This window comes from Aotus nancymaae, unplaced genomic scaffold (genome assembly GCF_030222135.1).
Source record: "Aotus nancymaae isolate 86718 unplaced genomic scaffold, 86718_ANA_hifiasm-v0.15.2.pri h1tg000004l, whole genome shotgun sequence".
Taxonomy (NCBI): Eukaryota; Metazoa; Chordata; class Mammalia; order Primates; family Aotidae; genus Aotus; species Aotus nancymaae.
In genome coordinates, this window is record NW_026988415.1 from 25,447,481 (window position 1) to 25,469,516 (window position 22,036).

Genomic DNA, 22,036 nt, shown 5'->3' on the forward strand with positions numbered 1-22,036 from the left:
TAGAGGATGCATGGAGGCATCTCATTGTGGTTTTAATTTGCATTTTCCCAATGGCTAACAGTGTTGAGCATCTTTTCTTTTACTTATTAGCCATTTGTATATCTTCTTTGGGGAAATGTCCATTCAAATCTTTTGTCCATTAAAAAAGTTGGATTGTCTTTTTATTGAGTTGTAAGAGGTGTTATGTATTCTGGATACAAGTCCTTTATCAGACATATGATTTACTAATATTTTCTCCCACTGTTTTTTTTTATTTGTTTTAATAAGTCTTTTTAAATGCAGGGTTTTTAATTTTGATGAAGTCCAGTTTATCAAATTTTTAATGGATTGTGCTTTTTGTGTTTTATCTAAGAGCTCTTTGTCCAATCCAAGGTCAAACAGATATTCCCCTATGTTTTCTTTGAGAAATTTTATAGTTTTGACAAGAAAACTTGGGTGGGATACTATAATGGATAGTCGTAGGTAGTCTGAGAGCAAAATGAAAAAGGGAGAGCACTGAAAGGAGAAGGTAGGAGGAGTTTAAAGAAGAGTTCTATGTTCTTTTAAATTTTGTCTGGATCCAATCTCTTGACAAATGAGAAAACACTTTAATACGATTAATGAGGAAACCATGTCTGTTTGATCTGATGAAGGTTTAGTATTTGCTTTATCTGAATAATGTTAATATTAGTGGCAATATTGCCTTTATCCAGAGTTCAAATGTTTGTTGTAATGTATATACAATACCATAGAAATACATGAAAGACATTCAAAGCAACACCAATGACATACTCACTTCATGGACATAAGCAAACAAAATGGCTTGATGATAATTTGTCATTTGATGGAATGTTAAATGAAAGAAATCTGGAGTTGAAATGGATGAATACCATATGTACATGAATGGAATATGGCCATAAAATGCAGTGAGGCATTGAGTATGCCACAAAAAACAAACCTTGGAGAAATATCACATCCTTGCTGCATAAAGGCACCCAAGGAAAACCAAAGACTGTTAAATATTCCAAATTCATTTGGAGGATCAGGAGGACTCTGAGGGTCACGAGGTTCTTCATTGTTGTCTTCCAAGTGCCATTCATAAGGACTGAATCTGCTGACTAGGAAAAGAACTACGCTGACTCCAATGTAAGCGAAGACAATGCACATCCAGATTTCATAAGCCAAGGGATCCAGAAATGAGAATACGCCTGGTTTTGATTTCTGAGGCTTCTTTATCATGATGGAGATGCCCAAGCTCATGAATGGCTTTGAAAAATCTATGACTTCTTCACGGACCAATGTTATAGTGAGTGGAGCAACAGCTATATCAGCTCTCTGAAAAAAAAGAAAACATTTTTAATCAGTTATTTGTCACTTAATATACTTTTTTTTTGGTGAATATCAAGTCCTAAATCATTACAACCATTTGAATTGTCAATGCTTAGGTTAGAAAAGTAGTTGCATTCATTCAATGGGTGCTAAAGTGCTTTAACTTGATGGTAAATTAAAGAAAGGGTGCTGGCCTTTTGTCCTCTGAGACATATTGGCTTAGAGCAACCCACTCTGCTTTCTTTTCCTAATAGTGTGTTTTTGCTACCTTATAACACACCTCGTACTTCATTGTGACATATCACTATTTAACTCTTGTTTCTTATTTTAATTTTCATGTTCTTATGTCTTATCTCCCTCACTTGACTGAAAATTCTTGTGGAGCAGGCATAATATCCTATACTTCTTATATCTGCTTCACTCTCCACCATGAGACGCAACACAGGGTCACAGCAGTTTAATTCTTAGGTGTTTGCTATCTTGCGTTATTCTTGAATTTTTTTGAAAGTTTATCTATTAAAACATAGGTTTCTTGAAGGCAGAGCCTCAATCTTCTATTTTTATATGTATCACTGCAATAGATTCTAAACTAAAGAAACTGTAGATGCCTAAAAAATAAGTTGTTGATTATTGTATATAATATATACAAACATAGAGGAATTTTGCCTGGGCAATTACAAGGGTAAGACGGTTGTCAGAATACATACGAATTTATATAGTAAGCTATATTTTCTAGTGATAATATCAGTGTAGTACTCACATGTATTGAATTAGTAAAATAAATATCAGTAGTGCACTGCATAATTAACTCAGGCTAAGACAGGCAATGTTTTTATATTAATCCCTTGAAAATAGGAACTAGGATTTTCTACATTTATTTCTTTTGTTTTCTGCAGTTGTTCCTTTTCAGTAGTAGTAAGTCTTAGTCTGAAGCCAGGCCTTAAAATGCACACAAGGAAAAATGCTTCTAAGGAAAGGCTTTTGGATGGTATATCATATATGAAGTGAAAACACCAGTTTTGATCATTTTTTTCTATATTCAGAACAGCTATGCCTCAACACCCCTACCAAAGGAGAGAGATGGGGATGTCTGATATAGACTATGTTTTCAAAGAAACGAAATTTTACTCCTTTGAATTACATATGGTAACTCAAACCAGTTGAGAAATACTCCTTAATTAGTTTAAGGGGAAATGCAGATGACAAACAGCTAGCTAATATTTAGTGAGTGCTTATTCTATGTGAGGCACTTTGCAAATCACATTACACTTATGATCTCATTTAATTTTCACAGTAACCTTGATGTTGGTATGATCATCATTCCCATGTTAGAGATGGAGAAACTAAAGCACAGAAAGGCTGGGATTAGAACCCTATTCTTCAGATTCCAGAACCCAGTAGCTTAATGAACATAATGTTCTAACTCCAGAGAGTTAGAAGACAGATACTTGCAGGTTTCTACTATACACTACTTTTATCTGCAATTATCAACCTTAGCCAACCTCTCTTAGGTTCATTCCAATGCAAATTTGAGTCTTTATTCTGTGCCAAGCACTATTCTAGGTGCTGAGAATGAAGCAGTGAACAAAACAGACAAACCAGACAAAAATACTTACCTGCATGGAGGGCATCCTACATCCTTTACATACTAGTGGAAGTTGCAGAAAGCATGGGTTTATTGAAGCCAACTGCCTACTGACCAAATCTACCTTGGAGGTTCACCACCATTTCAAACTCATTGTTTCTAAAATTAAACCCATCATCTATCACCCCAAAGCAGATTCTCCTTTATGTCTGTGAATGATGCTTATTTCAAACTTTTCCCAGTTCGTAATCCTTATCAGTCCTATCCTCTCTGCAGATGATCTTGTCTCTTTCTTTATGAGAAAATGGAAGCCATTTGATATGAGCTCTATCATCTCAGTCCTCCCTACTTTGTCAATATATTGCAGCATCTTTATACATTTCTTCTGTGTGTTTCCGTCTCACAGAAAATGATACTTTCTAAGATTTCATCAACTTATTCCATGAATTCTATATTCCCGTCTCTTCTTAAAATCCAGCTCTATCTATCTCTTTTACATCTTTAACTTTTCCCTTCTCCATTAATCTATTCCAGTGGCTCTCAAAGTATGGGCCTTGTGTTAGCAGCAAAAGAGTCACCTGGGAACTTGTTAGAAATGCCAATTCTTAGGCTCTACCCCAGATGTATGGGATGAGAACTTGTGGAGGGGTGAGACTCATGGGGGCTTCCAGTTTATTGTTATGCTTGCTATAATTTGAAATTCATTGATCTATTTTATTCACTTAGAATTATACTCAGGTATTCTGCTTACTAACAAACAAAAATGAAACAAAAAACACTCCGTACACCTTTTGGTCCTGCTACCTTCTTAACCACATTACATCTCTCCCTAATGCCTCCAGTATTATTGAAAAAATACAGCTTTACTATCTTGATGTCAACACCCCTTTCTCCTTATACCCCTGAGACTTAATTTCCAGCCCATCCAAATTACTGAAATTGTTTCTTGAACTACATACTTGGCTACCAAATTCAAAGATCTTCCTTCAGACATTAACTGCTTGTGTGACACCATTGGCCTTTTGCACTATGTACCCTCTTTCCTTAGCTCTCCCATATGAAAGACTACAGGTTCTCCTCCTACCTCTGTGAATGTTCCTTGTCTGACTTTCCTACGTAGTTTTGTTCTCTCAATCAAGGTGTACCTTTGTACCCCAAGAGACTATTCATAGTGCCTGTCTTAGGAGATAATCAATGAAGGTTTGTTCTTTAAGGTTCTATCCTTCGCTTTCATCCCTCAGTATTGTTACCTATGGTTTCAACTCTCATCTCACTGCAGCTGAGGGGATCCAAAGATAAATTTTCATCTATTTTACCCTTTTGCCGGAAGCTAGACCTGGTCATAGAAAAAAAGGGTACTGAGGAGAATGAGTTGGCCAGAAAGCTAGCAGGTTTTTTTTTTTTTTTGGCAGAGAGAGTCTGAATCAGTTAGAAAGAGTCTTGTCATGCCAAGAGAATTCACAGATAAAGCCACTTTCTCTCTTTGCCAACAGATCTGCCCCCTGCTCAGAGCATGCAAATACTCCCCTCTAGTATCATTTCTCACTTGATTTCATTCGAATTTAATTACTTCATTTAACTAGTTTTTTTCATCTTTTAAGTCTAAAAGATAGTTCTAGTATAAATTGTTACTTGTTTGTTTTATAAAAAAGAAATAAGGAGGCATTTGCATGAGAAAATTATTTTGGAATGAATTTAAGGAATTTGGGCTCATTTCTAGCAGGTACGGAAAGGAGTTTGAGAATCTTGACCCCTTTAAAAAAAACCCTGACTCGGTAATTGAAACACCTACTACATGGTAAGCACCACTAAATACTAACAAGACGTGGCTAGATAGATATAGCAAAACTTTTTGTTGTCCGATTCCCAGGAACGTTCATCAAAATAACAGATTCCCAAATAATGCCATTCCTAGTTTGAAGTACTTTTGAAATCACAAAAGACAACAGGAAGAATCTGCTTCCCTTAAGCACTTGCCTTTTTTTAACTCAGCCTGGTATTTCCATGTTTTTTTTTTTTTCTGGATTGTTTCTTTCTAAGGAGATTTTTTTTAAAATGTGGTATTTGTCTATATTTTGAAGGGTGCTTGCCTGATAAAGAATGGCATTAAATCTGTGCTCAGTTGTACCTCACTGATGTGGACCTGGCTCCAAAAGGAGAATTTCCCGTGATGAACCTTAAAAAAGAACTATTACAGATGGAAAAATACAAAGGAATACCAAAAGCAGGTAGAAGAAGGCAGGTGAAAGAAGGCTCAAGGACAGCTTGAGGCCGAATCTGTAGCTCCCTTCCCTTCTATTGGTAGGAGACTTTGCAACTCTTCTCCTCTCTTGTATGGTTGGTGAGAAACCAAGCAGCAGAACTCATGTCAGCTCAGAGCCAGCCTTGGAGAAGCCCTTGCCCTCTATCACCACTATCCCCACAGGCAGTTGTTGGCCATATGTATGTTTTCTTTTGAAAAGTGTCTGTTAATGTCCTTTGCCCACTTTTTTTGTGGGGTTGTTTTTTGTACACCAAACCCTGGTAACATGCAATTTACTTATATTACAAACTTGCACATATACCCCTGAATATAAAAGAGATGTTTAAAAAAATAGCAGTTGTGATAATTGGTTATTTTAGAGCATAGGACCTGCTTGGCATAATTTATGTGGGGCAATCATGCTATGGCAGTCCCAGGAGAGCTAAATAGGTATTTTTGGACACTAGCTAGTTATATGCTCCTCCCCGTAACTAACTAGCATCCAAAAATATCCATTGAGCTCTCCTGAGATTGCCATAGAAAGAAGGTAAAGGGGGAGGTCACTTTCAAGGCAACTTAAAGATTGAGGAGGCCCACACTGATGAAAAAGTGAAAAAGGTAAGTCCTCAAATGGAATTCCTTCTCTAGTGTCTGCTCTTATGAAAGCCAGATATAGCCTGGGAGAGAGAGTGGTAAGAATTACGGATGGGGCTAGGAAGTAGGTGAAATTCTGACTCAATAATGAAGTCCCTCTCTTGGGGTGTCTTGAATCACTCCAGCGGCCATTTGTCCTCAAGCCTTTGCTTGCACTGGTAATAGCAGTAGGTAAGTTATTGTCAGAAACCTAGGTGGGTAAGTGGGTGGTGGTGGTATGAGGGTCCTCCAATTGACAGACAAAAGCAAGCAAATGGAAAGAGCACAGGGTAAGAGTTTGTTAGTGCTTTTGCTTGCATCTTGATTACTTAAAGGATTTTAATCAAGCAGCCTAAGTGTGACTGTGTAGGCTCAGTAAACACACTAAATTAGGTTTGATTTTTCCACTCACCAGTTGCAAACATGGAGCAACTGCATTATTGGAGAGGATATAGCTTGAGGGGATTTATAATCCTTTTCATAGGTTGGTTGCCAAAGTTGCAAATTTTATAAAACTTAAAAACTAGCAAACTCATATGTATAGGGATGAGGCACTTAAGAATCTGACAGGTTTTAGCCAGAGATGACATCGACTTTAAATGTAATTTAAAAAATTCTTTGACATTGCAAGCTTGTTATATCTTTAAGAATTTTCATCTGATTATCTGATACAAAACTTGTAACCCACCTTGAGACTACGTATGAGCAGGAGCTTGTCAGGCACCATTTTAAAGCACTTTCTGAAAGCAAGGAAGGAGATCGGAGAAAGGGAGTGGGCAATGTATTGATGTGTCATTATGTACTATATGTTATCCAACATAAGAAGCAGACAAGATCGGACTCTTTTTCCCTGTATCAACCACAAGGCTCTAGTTGCCTTTGGCAGACATTTCCTTTGGAAAGTTGATATGTGTTGAAAAAAGAAATGGGGCAGAATCAAGCTAGACAATAGGAATATAATTACTGTGTGTTGGGGGACACAACTTAAACTGATTTATTGGGTGTGCTTTACGGTATATTTACTGTCTGCAATTGTTAAGATCTTGAGAAAAAGATGAGGCCTATTTAAATCCGTGCAACAACACAACAACAAACAGTGTCACAACAGAATATCCTAATTTCTTTACCTAGAACAGGTATCCCAGACTGGATCTGTTGATTAGGGCTCCTTGTCCTTGGGGAGCTGAGAGGGTTAAAGACAATGTGAAGATAAAAAGTGTCCCAGCAGCTGGATGAAGGCCCTGTGAGACTACATTTAGCTGGAAATATTTCCCCCACTCTTTCTGCTTAGAACGGTACACTTCATGTGTCCTTAATGCTTTTTCCTGCAGTTTACATGTATCATTTGAAGGAGGGGGCACTTTTATCAAATCATCAGCCTTTCTGCCAAGCCAGTATAATCACTTGAAGAATATTTGGCATCTGTTACTGGACCCTTGCTTCTCTGCCTTTTAGCTGGTAGGACAGATCGACTCTCTGCCTTTCTTAGTGAAAGATGAATCCAGGTTAGGATAGTGACAACTTAAGAGATAATTTCTTCTAGGCAGAGAAATGCCAGCACAAATAGTATCTGTAAAGTTGCCATGTGTCCTGGGAGTGTGAAGGAGTCTGGGGACACCCAGGGAATATGACCTATAATCAGCCATCCCTGCAACCCCATTACCACCCCCAGGCTCTCTGCTATCTTCTAAACCAGAAGAAGCAATTTAAGTAGCAGCTTGTCAAGCCTTCCCCAAAGCACCCCCCTCTTCTTTATCCTTAGTTGTAAGTGCTAGGAACATAAGGAACATGGTAGCTGCCCACTGGGAAGTGTCCTGTTAATTGGGGCCTCAATTTCCTTCTAGCCTTTCTCCTGACTCTCTTTTTCTCTTAGATCGTATCTACTCTCCAAGGGCAGAACCCCCCATCTGTCTATACTGGGTTTTCAAATATTTCAAGTGACAACTAGAAATGTCGATTACATCATCCTGGAGGCCATAGATAAGCAGGATGAGTATCTTGGATGAAGAAAAGCAAAATGAGTATCTTAGATGGAAAAGTTTATAATCCAACTAGATTGTAAGCCCCTTGGAGCCAGGTGGGGATGCTATATCTGATTGATACAACACCAATATTCCCATAATCTGACAAGTTTAGTGAACTGAGCCAGTGTGACCCAGTGGATAAACCACTAGACCATGAGTCATGAAACCTGTGTTGCCAAGTTGTGGGATTTTGTGACTTTGTCCAATCCTGCTGCCACTCTCATACCTGTGTCCTCTATCAGGCTTTGGTTTCCTGATTACCCAAGGGAAAATTCTAAAGTCTGATCTTGGCTGTTCCCCATATGCATTTGTAAAAATGAATGATAAGGTAGGATTAAGGATGTTTAAGAGCTCTGCTAGCAAAAAAATTTGCTGTTTTTAAGTGCCTTCAAAACACAAGGTATTTGGAAGCCATAAAAACTTGTGGTCTGTGAGCCATTTGATCTAGGACTGTTACCATGTAGTGGTGTTACAAACATCCAGCTCAAAATCAAAACTGCTAAAAGCAGGTGGACAGTTTCAAGTCCATAATGTTCTGAAGGGCTTACATAATGGGGCACATTGTGTCCTACCGAGGTTTGTTTCAAAAATAGCCTTCTTAGAGATACAAGGTGCCCCAACATCAACCTTGATTTAAATTTCTTTAGAAAAAAAACCTATTTATAAATTATCTGAAAGGAGACTGATTGGTTTCTTTATTCTTTAACATATTTAATTCATTTTGACTCCTTCTTGAGACTTTATGACTGACACTGAACTCTCCCTTGCAGAGCTTTCTTCATCTCTGATTGTTTTCCTTCTTTCCACTCTGATCTGTCATACTAAAAGCATAAGAGAAATACCCTTAAGACAAAGCAATGGCTATCTGTGTAGGTTTCATGTTCACTGCAAGAAGTATTTCCCTGTTCTACATATTTTTGCTCATTAATAACTTAGATAAATCATTAGGGGTTTTCTGCTCTTCTTTTTTTAAAGCAACTTGCGAACCACAAGAGGCCAGGCCTGCCAGAAATGAAAGCCTGTGTTTTCATTTCTCTCCATTTCTGTCATTGATAGAGAGGTTGAAAACTTTCCAATGCCAAAAGACTAAAACTTCTAAATGAAGATAGAGACACATTTAGCTCATGAGATCATCCTTTTTAACAGAAAGCTTTTACTCCAAGCATGATAAGAATGTCTATTTTTCATAGCCACAGGTTTTAGAAGAAAATGGAATTTGGCAGTCTTCTCCAATGGGTTAGTTTGCTGCAGTTCTCTGGAATCACCTCCTGTTATAAACCCAGAAAGCATCAGCAAGTTGTTTTAGGCAGGGGAAAGAGGAGGACATTTCTGTAAGAGCCTCTCTGGCTATTGCTGTTGTCTTTACTAGAAAGAACTAAAGAGAAAAGATGGGACGGTTGCTATAAGAAAACTTTTCCTATTCAGAAGTGGAGAGAAGGCATCTAAATTGCTAAAGAAATAAGGGACTCTAATACTCATGCTCTCTCACTCACGAGTAGACAAACTGGAATTAGGAAGAGATATGTGGAGATTAAATGAGTGCAGTACGGAGAACATGCCAGAGGAGAAACCAAATCCAGTGAGAAAACTGGCCTTTGTCTGAACAATGTCAGTAAATCTGCCTTGCTGTATATCACTGTCTCTAATGTCTTCCTCAATGCCAGGAGGGCACTGATCTATTTACAGACAGTGACAGGAGAACTATGGTCTTTTTCAGTTGTGATGGGCTGGTAGAGTTCATGACATAGCTTATATCAGATAACCTGGGCTAGTAGAAACTTACACCTTAGGCTGGGCACAGTGGCTCACACCTGTAATCCCAGGACTTTGGGAGGCTGAGGCAGGTGGATCACTTGAGGTCAGGAGTTTGAGACCAGCCTGGCCAACATGGTGAAACCCCATCTCTACTAAAAAATATTTTAAAAATTTGCTGGGCATAGTGGCAGGTGCCTGTAGTCCTAGCTACTCAGGAACTTGGGGCAGGAGAATTGTTTGAACCCGGGAGGTAGAGGTTGCAGTGAGCCAAGATCACACCACGGGACTCTAGCCTGGGTGACAGAGCAAGACTGCTCTCAGAAATAAATACATAAATAAAAAAATAAACAGAAGCCGGGCGCGGTGGCTCAAGCCTGTAATCCCAGCACTTTGGAAGGCCGAGGCGGGTGGATCACGAGGTCAAGAGATCGAGACCATCCTGGTCAACATGGTGAAACCCCGTCTCTACTAAAAACACAAAAAATTAGCTGGGCATGGTGGCGCATGCCTGTAATCCCAGCTACTCAGGAGGCTGAGGCAGGAGAATTGCCTGAACCCAGGAGGCGGAGGTTGCGGTGAGCCGAGATCGCGCCATTGCACTCCAGCCTGGGTAGCAAGAGCGAAACTCCATCTCAAAAAAAAAAAAAAAAAAAAAAAAAAATTAACAGAAGCTTGCACCTTAAATTTCTTGCCATGCTGCTGTGGCCAAACACTCTTTTTTCCAGAGTGACTAAGGCACCATGGGCCTTTGTAATAAATTTCAACTGTCTTTCAGAATGGGATGGGCCTGAAACAACACTTTGGTTGTTGGACAGATGGTGTAATGGTTAAAAAGCATGGACTTCAGGGTCAAAGACCTGGGTTAAAATTATTGTGTCACTGTTATAGTTTGAATATTTTTGTCCCCACATCCCCCACAATTCATATGTTGAAATCCTAACCCCCAAGGTGATGGTGTTAGGAAGCGGGGCTTTGGGAGGTGGTTAGGTCATGGGAGCGAAGCCCTCATAAATGGAACTTATAGTACCCTTATAAAAGAGGCCCAAGAGAGACCCCTTATCCTTTCCATCATGTGGCAACACAGGAAGAAGGTACCATCTATAAGCCTGAAAGTGGCCCTCTCACCAGACAATGAGTCTCCCTTGATCTTGGACTTGCCAGCCTCCACAACTGGGAAAAATAAATTCCCATTGTTTATAAGTGACCCAGTTTATGGCGTTTTATTATAGGAGTCCAAACAAACTAAGATAGTCACTGTAAACTGGTCTTTGGCATGTGACTTCACCTCTCTAGATTTCAGTTTTCTCACATGTGGAAAGAGTTTAATAATGGCACCTTTCCCAGAGGTGTGTTGTGAGGATTAAATTACAAAAAGTGTATAAAGCACTTAGCACAGTATTTGGCAGCCAGTAAATATACAAAAATGGTAGCTACTACTAATAGTAGTAGTAGTAGTAATGATATTACAGTATGATCTCCCACCATGAACTCAATTTAATGAATACTGGCTTAGGCATTACTGTATTCCAGTCATTGATTCACTAAAGCAAAAAGTGAGCATTTACCATGTATCAGGTAATATGCTAAGAGCAGGGGTGAACTGTAGTAAGCAAGACAAACCTCTTAGAACGTAAGTGTTGGGGAGGTGAGGAACGGGAATGAGAAGACCTTATCAACAACTTGTAAAGTAAAATATTAGATCTGTGTGTCAAGATGGCTGAGAGCTTCTCAGAGTCCTCAGAAATCATGACTGGGTGCTCTGCCCCTTGTTCAGCCCTTTCTGGCATTGGAAATTCTTCTCTTTCTCGCTGCTGGATTCACTTGAATCTCATCTGCCACTTAGCCCTGCCCCAGTTCCCAGGACCAACCTCAATCCAAGACAGGAGATAATGGCTCCAGGCCCATGTATGGGAGCTACGTTTCAAGTTGCCTTGCTGTTTGTCTGACTAGAGGATGGTGCTCCAGTTTTTATATCTGGGGTCCAGCCTCACTTTAGTTACCTTTCTGTGCCCTTATTTTTAGAAATGAGCTTCTGACTTTGTGCTTCCTCCCAAAGGCCTGCTCCAAGAACTTATTTAGTGACCTCAGTGCTCTCTTGTGATTGGAGAGCTATACCTTATTCCTGGTGGTTTCCATCCCAAGCACTAGAGTCCTTCTCCTGAACCTCAGTCCAATAAATAACCTGGTTGTTTGCATCTTGCCAGCTGAAACTTCTCAGTATCTCCACCTCCTACATTCCTCTGTCTTTCCCTTACTTAGTGTAGATATTGTCTAGACAGAGACTTATTATTACAGGTAATCTTTGTTAGAACTAAACCTTTGTCACCACCCCCTGCACTTGGATTAATTCTCTAGTGACTGGTCTACTGAATGGGCAATTTTTCTGTCCACTTCTGCTTATTTCCATGTGCCCCTTTAAGCTGCCCAAGATATGACATTCACAGTCAGAGGCCAAATCCATTTAATACTAAGTCACCCAGGAGCTCTGAAGATACCACTGTACCTTTCTTAAAAGCCCTAATTGTCCATATTAATTCTTTTGCACTTGGACTATGGATAAGCCCTCGTCAGAGCCATTCTGTTCATTTTTCATTCATTAATTTAGCAAGTATTTATTGAATATGTTTCAGACTGTCAGATACATCTTCTGTCCTTGAGGAGTTCATAGTCTAGTAGAACAGTAGAACTTATAAATGGATCATTACAATACAGACTCAGAAGTACTATATGAATATGGAAATGAAGGAAGCAAAAAGCTGAGGTACCTAACCCAGACTGCAGGTGAGTACATGCGGATAGAGAAGGTTTTCTGAAACAAGTATCACTGCTGTGTTTCAGAGGACTAGTAGGTAGTCTTAGCTGGCTGAAGAGACACAAAAGTACTCCCAGGCTTATACTAAGTGAGAACTCAGCACTTTCAGGGAACAACACTTACTTTGCTATAGTTGGAACATTGGGTGTGAGGGGGAAAGAGTACAGGATGAAGCTAGAGAGGTAGGCGGGTGCTAGATTATAAAGTGCCTTATTTGCCATGTGAAGGAATTTGAATTTTATCCTGATTTTTAAAGTGGGAAATTACAGTAATGTGGAGATCTAATTTGCCAGGGTAAGAACAGACACAGGGTAACACATTAAATGACTGACAGATGTTAAGAACCCTAATTAAAGTGATGATGGTGGGGGTGAAGAGTGTGTCTAGATTTGAGAGACTTAAAAGTAGAATTTATAGGACATGGTGACTGACTAGATAAGAGGGGAACAATGAGGAAAGATGATGAGGTTGCTTAGGCAAAGTTGCTTAGGCAACTATGTGGGTGGTAATTCTGCTGCCTGAGCTAGAGAACACAGAAGGAACAGATTTTAAATAGAGGGCAGGCTGTGCTTAATGTTGCCAAATAAAATCCCCCAATTCTATTTTCCATTTAGTAAAATTATCCTGTTGTCCAAAGGGTACTACTGACAACCTACCTTTACAGAGCGCAACTGTAGAAGGAAACATTTTTCTTGTAGACTATATGTAAACTATACAACTGGATAAATACTTCACTTGAAAATTAAATCCTCTCTCTTCTCTGTTAGTTGGAAAGCACAGAGTAAATGAAAACAGAATTGGAAAAAACTCACCCCATAGACAAGTTCGCCAACCATGCCGTTCCATATTTTAGTCTCTGGATCCCTTGCACCATATTTCCCATCACCAACGATGGACAATTTGTATTTGATCCTTACATGTTTGGCTATTTCATAGGCTAGGTCTACACAATAGCCTTCATATCGTTCATTTCCTTCCAGTTGCTCATGGTTCTTCTTGTACATTACATATGGTGATTCCTTTGGGACCAGAAGCAAGATCAAAGGATTATTCCTATACATTTTTGTAAGAGAAGATAAATGTAACAATTTTTCCCCTCTGTGACTATTAATGTTTGGTATGTGTAAAAGACCTTTAAATTGTTACTTAGTAAACAGAAGAGACTTAATTGAGTATTCATTGGGTCACATTTTTTTCGGAGTCCTTAACTGATAATTTAAGGAAGCAGAGAAGGATTTCAGTTCTTTTTGAGAGTTTGAAAGACGGCCCAGTTTTCACCTATCAAGTCTTTGATTTCATCAAATTTGGCAGACTTAGTTACGTGATGATGAACTGTCTTTGATTTCTCAAGATTTATCATGTAGGAATCGCAGCTGGTTGAGCCAAAGCCCTGGGGAAGCATTGTGATCCTTATGAGGTCAGGGTTTGTGGCATTTACATTTTTATATTTCCAGGGCCTAGTATAGTACTTACGACAAAGGGAGTATTTGATATGTATGCTTAAATGAAAGGTAAACTTCAGCCTAATCTCCAGTCAGTCATACTTTCACACCTAGTAGTGTATTTGTTTTTAACCCAGGTTTGTACTTCATTCAGTAAAAACAAACCAGCTTTTAGAAAAGTGTTTTAAAACAAAAGGAGAATACCATCTCACATTTTAATCATGCTTTGAGTTTTGCAGAGAACGTCTTCATGTAGTGAATTGTGCCTTGAAATGGGCTTCTGACATGGGTAGGAGATTATTACTATTTCCCTTTCATAAATGAAAAAACAACAACCCAAGGCTCAGAGAAGTTGTGACTTGCACAATTTTACAGGTTAGTGGTAGACCTAATTTTAGAATCCTAATGTACTCTCTTCTACACAATGCTGCTTCCCCCACAATGAAGAATTAGGTTTCAAGTCCAGATGAAGCATCAGTCCTATGGGGGCGGGCATGGAGGCGGGGATAAAGAGGAAAATGATAATGTAAAACTATTCCAAATTCCTGTTCTTTTTCTTTCTCTCTTTTTGTTAAATGACATTCTGTTCATCATCATGGCAAGATACTTTGAGAGTTTCCTGAGCTTCCCTGTTGGAAGTTTTTACTGTTTGAACTTGAGGTCTTTTCTACTGGTAGAAAAATACTTTTCAGAAAACAGAAGTCTTGCTGGACAGAAAGCCCACCTACCTTCTGTTCACACTTACCAGAATGGTAGTCACTACTATGGTCCGATTCTCTGCGGATGCACTGTCATTGCTGATTTGCTGATCTGAGAAAGGCACAAACCTTTCATACTCATTCCAGTAGCCGGCCTAGAAAGAGAAGACATTTGACCTGGATGCGTATTTTTCCCTCAAAAACGTACTGCATGAAATTCAAGTGCTGTTGTGGAACAAAACTTTCTTGAGCTCTACAAGGATTAACATCCCGTCTCCCCGTGTCTTGTCATTCCCATCAGGACCCCCAAAACACACACACACACACACACACACACACACACACACACACACACACACAGATGTGCTATTCCTTCATCCTGGAGGTTCCCATCTCCCACTCACCCTTACTGATATTTTGTAAAATAATAATACCTATTTTCTTACATCCAAATGCTGTCCTCTTTCAAGAGCCCTTTTCTTTGAATGTCTGTTTTGGTTACTTACTTTTCGAGAGCCACCGACTTTCATTTCATAGACATCGATGGTATAATTTGTTCTACGCCCATAAGTGTCAAATTGGATGTTTCCAGTCATTCCTTGTACTTGCACCTGGTAGAAAGAGAAAATTTAAAATTTAAAAATAGCACGGCATTATTGCCTTCTAGGTCTCTGGGATGAGGTCCACTGTCAGATCTTGGAATCTTGAAGAATTATTATTGCAAGTCATTGAGCTCTATCCACCAGATCAAGTCTATATAGATCTTCATTTCCTCCATAGTGTTTTCTTGGTGTGCCTTTTAGTTATGAAGCATTGAGTAGGTGTAAGAGGCTGTTACTTATATAATACAATGAGGGCTCTACTGCCACTTTTTCAAGGACCTGAAATTTCCACTAGTCCCTTCCTAAGAATACTCTGCAGGCTACCCTCTTAACTAGGGTAATGTATTCTGTACTGAATTCCTTGGGGGCCAGGCCTGTGTCTTATCTTAATATTTCCCACATCTGAGCATAATCTGGTTTCAGTAGCTTGGGCACTGTTGCATCTGGACTCATACTGTAGCTTCAATTATTAACTGAACAACCTTCAGCATGTTCTTACTGCTTTTTTACCCCAGTGTCCTAATCTGTAAGATAAAAAATCCTAGTAGTACCCATCTTTCAGAGTTGTTGGTAGGATTAGAGGAGTTATATATATGTGATGTTTAGAACAGTACATGGCATCTAGTCAGCATCAGAATACATGTTAGCTATATTAATTATTATTAACCAAAATGGATTTAGCTCTGTTTCTTGAGAGGGCTACACATTTACCAGCTACTACAGTGACGGCGATAAGCCTACCCTCTTATTTAACCTACAAAAGGTAGTAGACAAGAGAGCTAAGCCATGGAAGGATAGTCCACAGACTGATGAAATTTATTAAGTCCAAGCGGTCAGGAGTATGGAGCACTAGACAAGAAAGAGAGAAGTACTGGGAGCCATAACACTTGTTTGGGATGCCAAATGCCGATTTCATGTATGGTGCAATTTTTCCTGGGCCTGGGCCCAGTATTATGAATTAACAAGAGGCCATCTCTTCTAGGTAGAGAGATTCTTTACCTGTTTTACAGTGCAGGGACACTGGTTGAAATACCCTCTAAAAATATAAGTCATTATTATTAACCACTTGCATTACTCATCTGGCAAATAAAGGTCAAAGACTGCTCCAAAGAGAAAGAATACATCTCATTTTCCTAGTGTGAAAGAATGGAATTGTTTTTCTTTACTTACAGAAAACGACAAGGTGTCAAACAAGTCAGGGGTGGCAGTGTGTTTGTGTTGCATAAAGAAAATATGTTGTCAAGTGTTAGGGAACATTTTTTAAAGGGAAAGGGGCTTGTTCACCACGAGTAGGAGACTGTGGAATTCCTGTTGAAAGGGAAATGCTCCAGTGCGATGAACTGAAAACAAGATGATTGTCCAGCTGATCTAACAAACCTAAGTACTATTGTTAGCTTAGGCTTGCAGAGAAGGTGACATCACACTTCTGGTTAGAGAAAAGAACCTTTGTTGAGATAGAAATTACTTATCCAGTGGGATGGGACTGATATGTAATGTGAACACTAAGGGCTCTTTACACTCTATTTTGAGCATTGAATTCTAAGACAAGAGTTAGGCATGGCAGAGATGAGGGCAATAGGAACTTATTAAGGAAAGCCTTCATTAGTGAAAATAGCAAGGGCTTTAAGTCTTATTAAGAGTTGTGTATTTCTGAAGACCCAGCCTATGAATATGATCTATGAACTGGAAAATAGTCAAGGCATGGTCTAACAGATTCCAGACCCCATGATTTGAATATTCGGTGACCAGAAGTAGAATTGGACTACCAGAGAAATCTGTTTTTAAGAATGTGGTCCAGTATTGAATGTTAGTGACAGTTTCCCAGCATCCCATCTGGGATCCCTTCTTTAATTCATAGGATTCTGTGCAAGACAGACATAATTTTTATAATCTATGTATTTCTGGCTTTCCTACTGGATTAGGAGCATTTCAAGATGAGAGACTTTTTTTTGCCTGTTCTCAGCAACTAATATTGCACCTGGGATAGAACAGGTACTCAATAAATGTTGATTGAACAAGTCTCAATGACTTAGAATCTGTGACAGATATGTCAGTAGACTGCTGAGGCTGATCTTTGCTTTATTTGCAGATTGTGAGGAGAATGATTACCCAATTTGCAAGTGGCTTTAAGATATTTTAAAGCATTTGTTTACATATTAACAATTTAAATGTGAGCACTCCTCATCTTATTTCATGCTTGCATACTAATATGGAGCCTGATACATAGTCATAGGTGCTCAATAAATATTTACTGAATGAATGGTGTGCTTATTTATTCATTAAAACAGGCCCCTTAGGAGCCTCTGCCAGACAATGATTTTGTTTGCTGGATTTCTTTTGAAGGAAGAGAATAATTTATTGAGAAACAACTATGTGCTAGTCACAATGAAGGATGCTTTACATTATGCAATCTCATTTTTAATTAACTCAAATAAAATGGGATTTCTATTAATGTAGTAAAACATTTAGTACTTGAGACTAGCCTCCCTTGCAGTCCCTCTGAGTAGAGCAGGTTTACTGAGGCACTGTCTACTTTTGGAAAAAATTGATGCCTTCCAGCCCCTCTGGAGCAATAGAGGTTGGCCTATAGAAAGAGGTAATGCATCATTTTGGTTGAGTGTCTGGTCATTAGGGTTGAGTGTCTGGTCATTGAGTGTCTGGGGAGGAAGGTGACCTGGCTTATAACTTGACCTTTGTCAGTGAGTTAGACAGGTAGAAACTTTTTCTGTGCAGCAGAGTGATCAATCTAATTTTTTTCCTAGCCCAACTGGTATCTTGTCTTTCATTCTGATAGCCAGTTTTCTATTTGGGAAGGTAGTTATTTGTGTCATGGATAGGGAGTCAATTGGAGATGCTGGCTCTTGCCCCTTGAGGTTTTGTTGATGAAAACTCCTTTTGATGCACTCTGAGGGAGTTTTATATTTCACTCATCATTATGTTTCACCTGACATTACAAATCTTGTAACTGCTATGAAGGTTGAATTTAATTAACTGCTCTTCAAAATTGTACAGTGCTACCTCCATAAAACTACACTTCAGGCATTTGTTAAGGAACTGACATAATGACATAAAAATCTGCATGATGGGAGAATGAGTCATATCTCTTTCTTGAAGAGAGACACAAGGGCTACTAACCCCTTTTGACTGAATGCTTCCAATTTGGCAAATTTAAGGCATCAGTAAGAGAGCCAACTACACAAAATGATGTATGTTATGAGGCTGTTACAAGTTCTTCCTTGCTGGGCTGCTCGCAGAATTATCCTATCTTTACCCATCTCTTCGTTGATTTGGATGTCCCAAACATCAGGATAATTAAATAAGTAGAAATAAGAGATTCTTGTACTCTTGAAAGCTCATTTTAATACATGCAGGCGCATGTGGCATGAAGCAAAATATTCAGGATAGAGATTTTGCTTGAAAAACTGCAATGAATGGGTGATGCTACTTCTGGTATAAATAATGAAATCTGTTCAAAGGACATTGCTTGAAGCCTTAAATGATCTCCTACCCAGCAAATACTAAAAACAAGTGACCTATTTGACTGTCTATCCATTGATTCCTTTTACTTTTCTTTAGGCTTTTTCTTTGCAACATTGGGCAAAAGCTTCTTAAGTAGGCCTAGAAATGTATCATGTTCCTGCATTTCATCCTGTAGAATAGCATGAGTGTTCTTTTTGACAACAGAAATACTCTCACACTGGCTAAGTTACACAGCCTGTTCAGGCTAATCATTTGTCTGATGAGCCAGAGGATGCTGTCCTTTGTAATGTCTATCTTGAAGTTACAAGCATCTTATAAAATATCCTAATCTCCCTAAGGAATGTCATATGTTTGAAAGGTTTGAATTTTTTGAAGCTATTTACATATTTAATCCATAACTTTTGAGAATACTAAGTTTCATTTACTAGCCACAGTATAGCACATAACCAAATATTCATTTGCCCTAAATTTATCATTTTTTTTAAGCTTCAAGAAAGGACATCTAATTTTTAGATTTCTAGATTTTGATGAGTAAATGGCTATACTTATTCTCTTTGCTTACTCTGAGATTCTACATAATCTGATCCTATTCCTTTTAGCATGTCTTCTCTCACGATTAAGGTCTCATCTTTTTTATGTCTTTTATAAGTTTCTTCTACCCCAATAACCCATTATGGTCTTTACCATTTTCAGAGCTCTCTCAATATCAATTCCTTGACTCCAGGGCACAGCAGGATTTGCTAAGCAGTCTCCAGCACTTCCTCTCCGGGACACATCCACTCGCTGCCTCCTCAGATAGCGGAAAGCTTCTGCTATGACCAGTATTGCGTCGTGTGTCAATGCAGATGTATACTGAAATGGATGCATGAAAACAAGATATCATAATAAATGATACCCTCAAAACTTGCCTTGTTCCTTATAATTTTCATTCATGTCTACCTATTGTTCTATGCAGTCACCCACCTAATTATTTAAGAGAGCTCTCTGGGCAAGCCTGAATTTGATTCATTCTATAATGATACCTCTTACCTCATATGTGCATGTGTTAAGATTATTACAGTCAAATGGCTCAAGGCAATCTCTCTCTTGCTTTCAATGCATATATATTTTTAATACTGAGTAACTACCAAAAGGCTGGGTCCTTTATAGAGGAAGAAATATATGTGAACTTAAAGGATGGCATGTATAGACTGGAGTGGAAACAGCATATCCTAAAGCAAGACTGGGTTATTGCTGTTTGTAATAGAAAATTCAGATCTGGTATTTACTTAGGGGAAAATGGAAATAGCTAAGTTAGACAGCTTGAAATTAATTTGGTGGAGAACATTAATCATTTCTGTCCGGACCATGTTTCTGGCGAGCTAGGACTTCTGGCCAGCAATAAATCAGTTTTTGTTTCCTGGGGGGTAGCAAAAACCAAAGCTGTTTTTCAATTGCAGAAAATTTCAATTATTATTGAGTTTTAAATCTGATAATGTTGACAATTCATAGGCAATATTTCATGATGCCACCTCTTGCAGGCAAGAACACTTTCTATTCCTTGGATATATTGATATGCTCTACCAGGGATGAGGTCAGTCACTTAATACAAGGGATTTGATTTTCCGCAATTTGAAATGGTGGATGCTTTTTCATTAAATGAATTACCATAACAAACTATGGTTAAAATAAGCTGGCCCCTGTTTTGCAGGGGTGACAAATACTGGTAGAATATAGAATGTTGTTGATTTAAAAAAGGTAGCAAAATGTCCCAGGGGGAGTTTTCTCTCTCTAGTACAGTATGTCCAAATACAATCGGGAGTGAATAGATTATTGCCTCTACAACTATCAATTAACTTTTCTGACTTTACTCATGTTACTTCTCTTTCAGAAGCAAATCATCAAGTGTGACTGTAATAGGGGACATATGTTCTTTCATTAAGAAAAATCTTTGTGTCTACCCATCTTTGCAATACATGAAGGCAACATGGTGGTGATTTTCTTTCCAGCTGACTGCATAAATTGTCAGCAATCTTAATGTAGTCCTTTCCAAACCATGCCAAAGGAACTATTTAATTTTTGGTTTATTCAGTTTCTGCTTACCGATGTGTGAGACTACCCCCCCGCAGCTCTAAAAGTAAATTTATAGAGTCAATTATCAGGATTTCAAATATGTAGACCATTTTATTTCCTAATCAAAAATAATGTACATCAATTTTCAAAGTGGGCTTTGGCTTGATTGATAATTGTGCAAGGTTCTATAATGATAAATACTAAGCAAAAGTAATCTGAAAGTTGTAACATCTATTAAAACATTCGATTTTTTAAAGTTATTTAAAGGGTTTTACTTATAAGTGTGAAAAGTTCTTCTTAGTGGCTTCTAGAACTTTACATTATACCCACCAGGTATTATCAATGAATAGTCCAGAGCTGAGATTGGCTTCCTTCTCTTTTGTACAGGCTCTACAACTTCAGCACAGGCATCAACCACTCTTTAGGACCCTTTTTGAACTTCTTACCCTTACTAATTTTCTCCTGCCTAACACAGTGGCTGGCACATCGTAGACACCCACTAAAATATTGAATAAATGAATTTCTCTTTCTTACCTATTACCTGGTAAATCTAAAGATCATAAAGCAGTATGGATAGGCAGTTTTATAAAAAATCTAAATTTGTTCACCTAAATGTAATACAATTTGCATTTTAACCATGACTTTATGCTTTTGATATTTTAATCTTGATTTCTATGAAAATGAGCAACTTAGGTAATCTAATTATTTTCAAAGGTACTTTAGCAAGCAGGAAAACATTTCAATTTAATATGCATATAGGCAATGTACATTCTGAGCCTAATTCAGTTGGGATTATTTTCCAGTAAATATCAGTTTAGTACATTAAATTTTTTTTTTTTTATTACAAAGGATTCATCATAGGGATTGTGACCACATTTACTGAAGCAAATTAGGACACTTGATCTGACCCTAAAACAGAATGGTTTAAAACAAGATCAGCTTGGAAAAACCTGGCAGGCAAAATCACTACAACCACAGGGTACCACTTACCTAGTAAGTGGCTTAACTGAATGAAAAAAAGTATGTTTAACTCATACCTTTTCTAGAACACACCAATTACATAAAGTAAGGTTCCACTTGTATTATGTTCTGATGTAACACATTTAAAGTGGAGCTGCATAGATTGTACAGAATGTATCTCTGTATCTTTGTTCTGGTCTGTGTTCCATACTGTCCTCCCTTATTAATTAATTATGGAGTCTTGCTCTGTCTCCCAGGCTGGGAGTGCAGTGGTATGATCTCAGCTCACTACAACCTCTGCTGCATGGGTTCAAGCTCTTCTCCTGCCTCAGCCACCCAAGTAGCTGGGATTACAGGCGCACACCACCATACCCGGCCTGTTATCATCCACTATTCTATTCTTGCCAAGGTGGAAGGATGAGAGGATGAGTATCTTAAAACAA

The 22,036-nt window shown here is 38.5% G+C and overlaps 1 protein-coding gene across 5 annotated transcripts in view; it reads right to left on the bottom strand.

Annotated features, from left to right (window-relative positions):
• The window catches only part of GRIA3 (glutamate ionotropic receptor AMPA type subunit 3), a 335,194-nt gene that overhangs the window by 78,267 nt on the left and 234,891 nt on the right, over nucleotides 1-22,036 (bottom strand). For all 5 annotated transcript variants that reach the window (XM_021676443.2, XM_012475444.3, XM_012475435.2 and 2 more), the window contains 5 exons: nucleotides 19,266-19,433; nucleotides 15,006-15,110; nucleotides 14,547-14,654; nucleotides 13,172-13,378; nucleotides 938-1,314 (listed from right to left, as the gene is read on the bottom strand). In XM_021676443.2, the coding sequence (XP_021532118.1) occupies nucleotides 938-1,314; nucleotides 13,172-13,378; nucleotides 14,547-14,654; nucleotides 15,006-15,110; nucleotides 19,266-19,433 (965 nt within the window). The remainder of the gene's footprint in view (nucleotides 1-937; nucleotides 1,315-13,171; nucleotides 13,379-14,546; nucleotides 14,655-15,005; nucleotides 15,111-19,265; nucleotides 19,434-22,036) is intronic.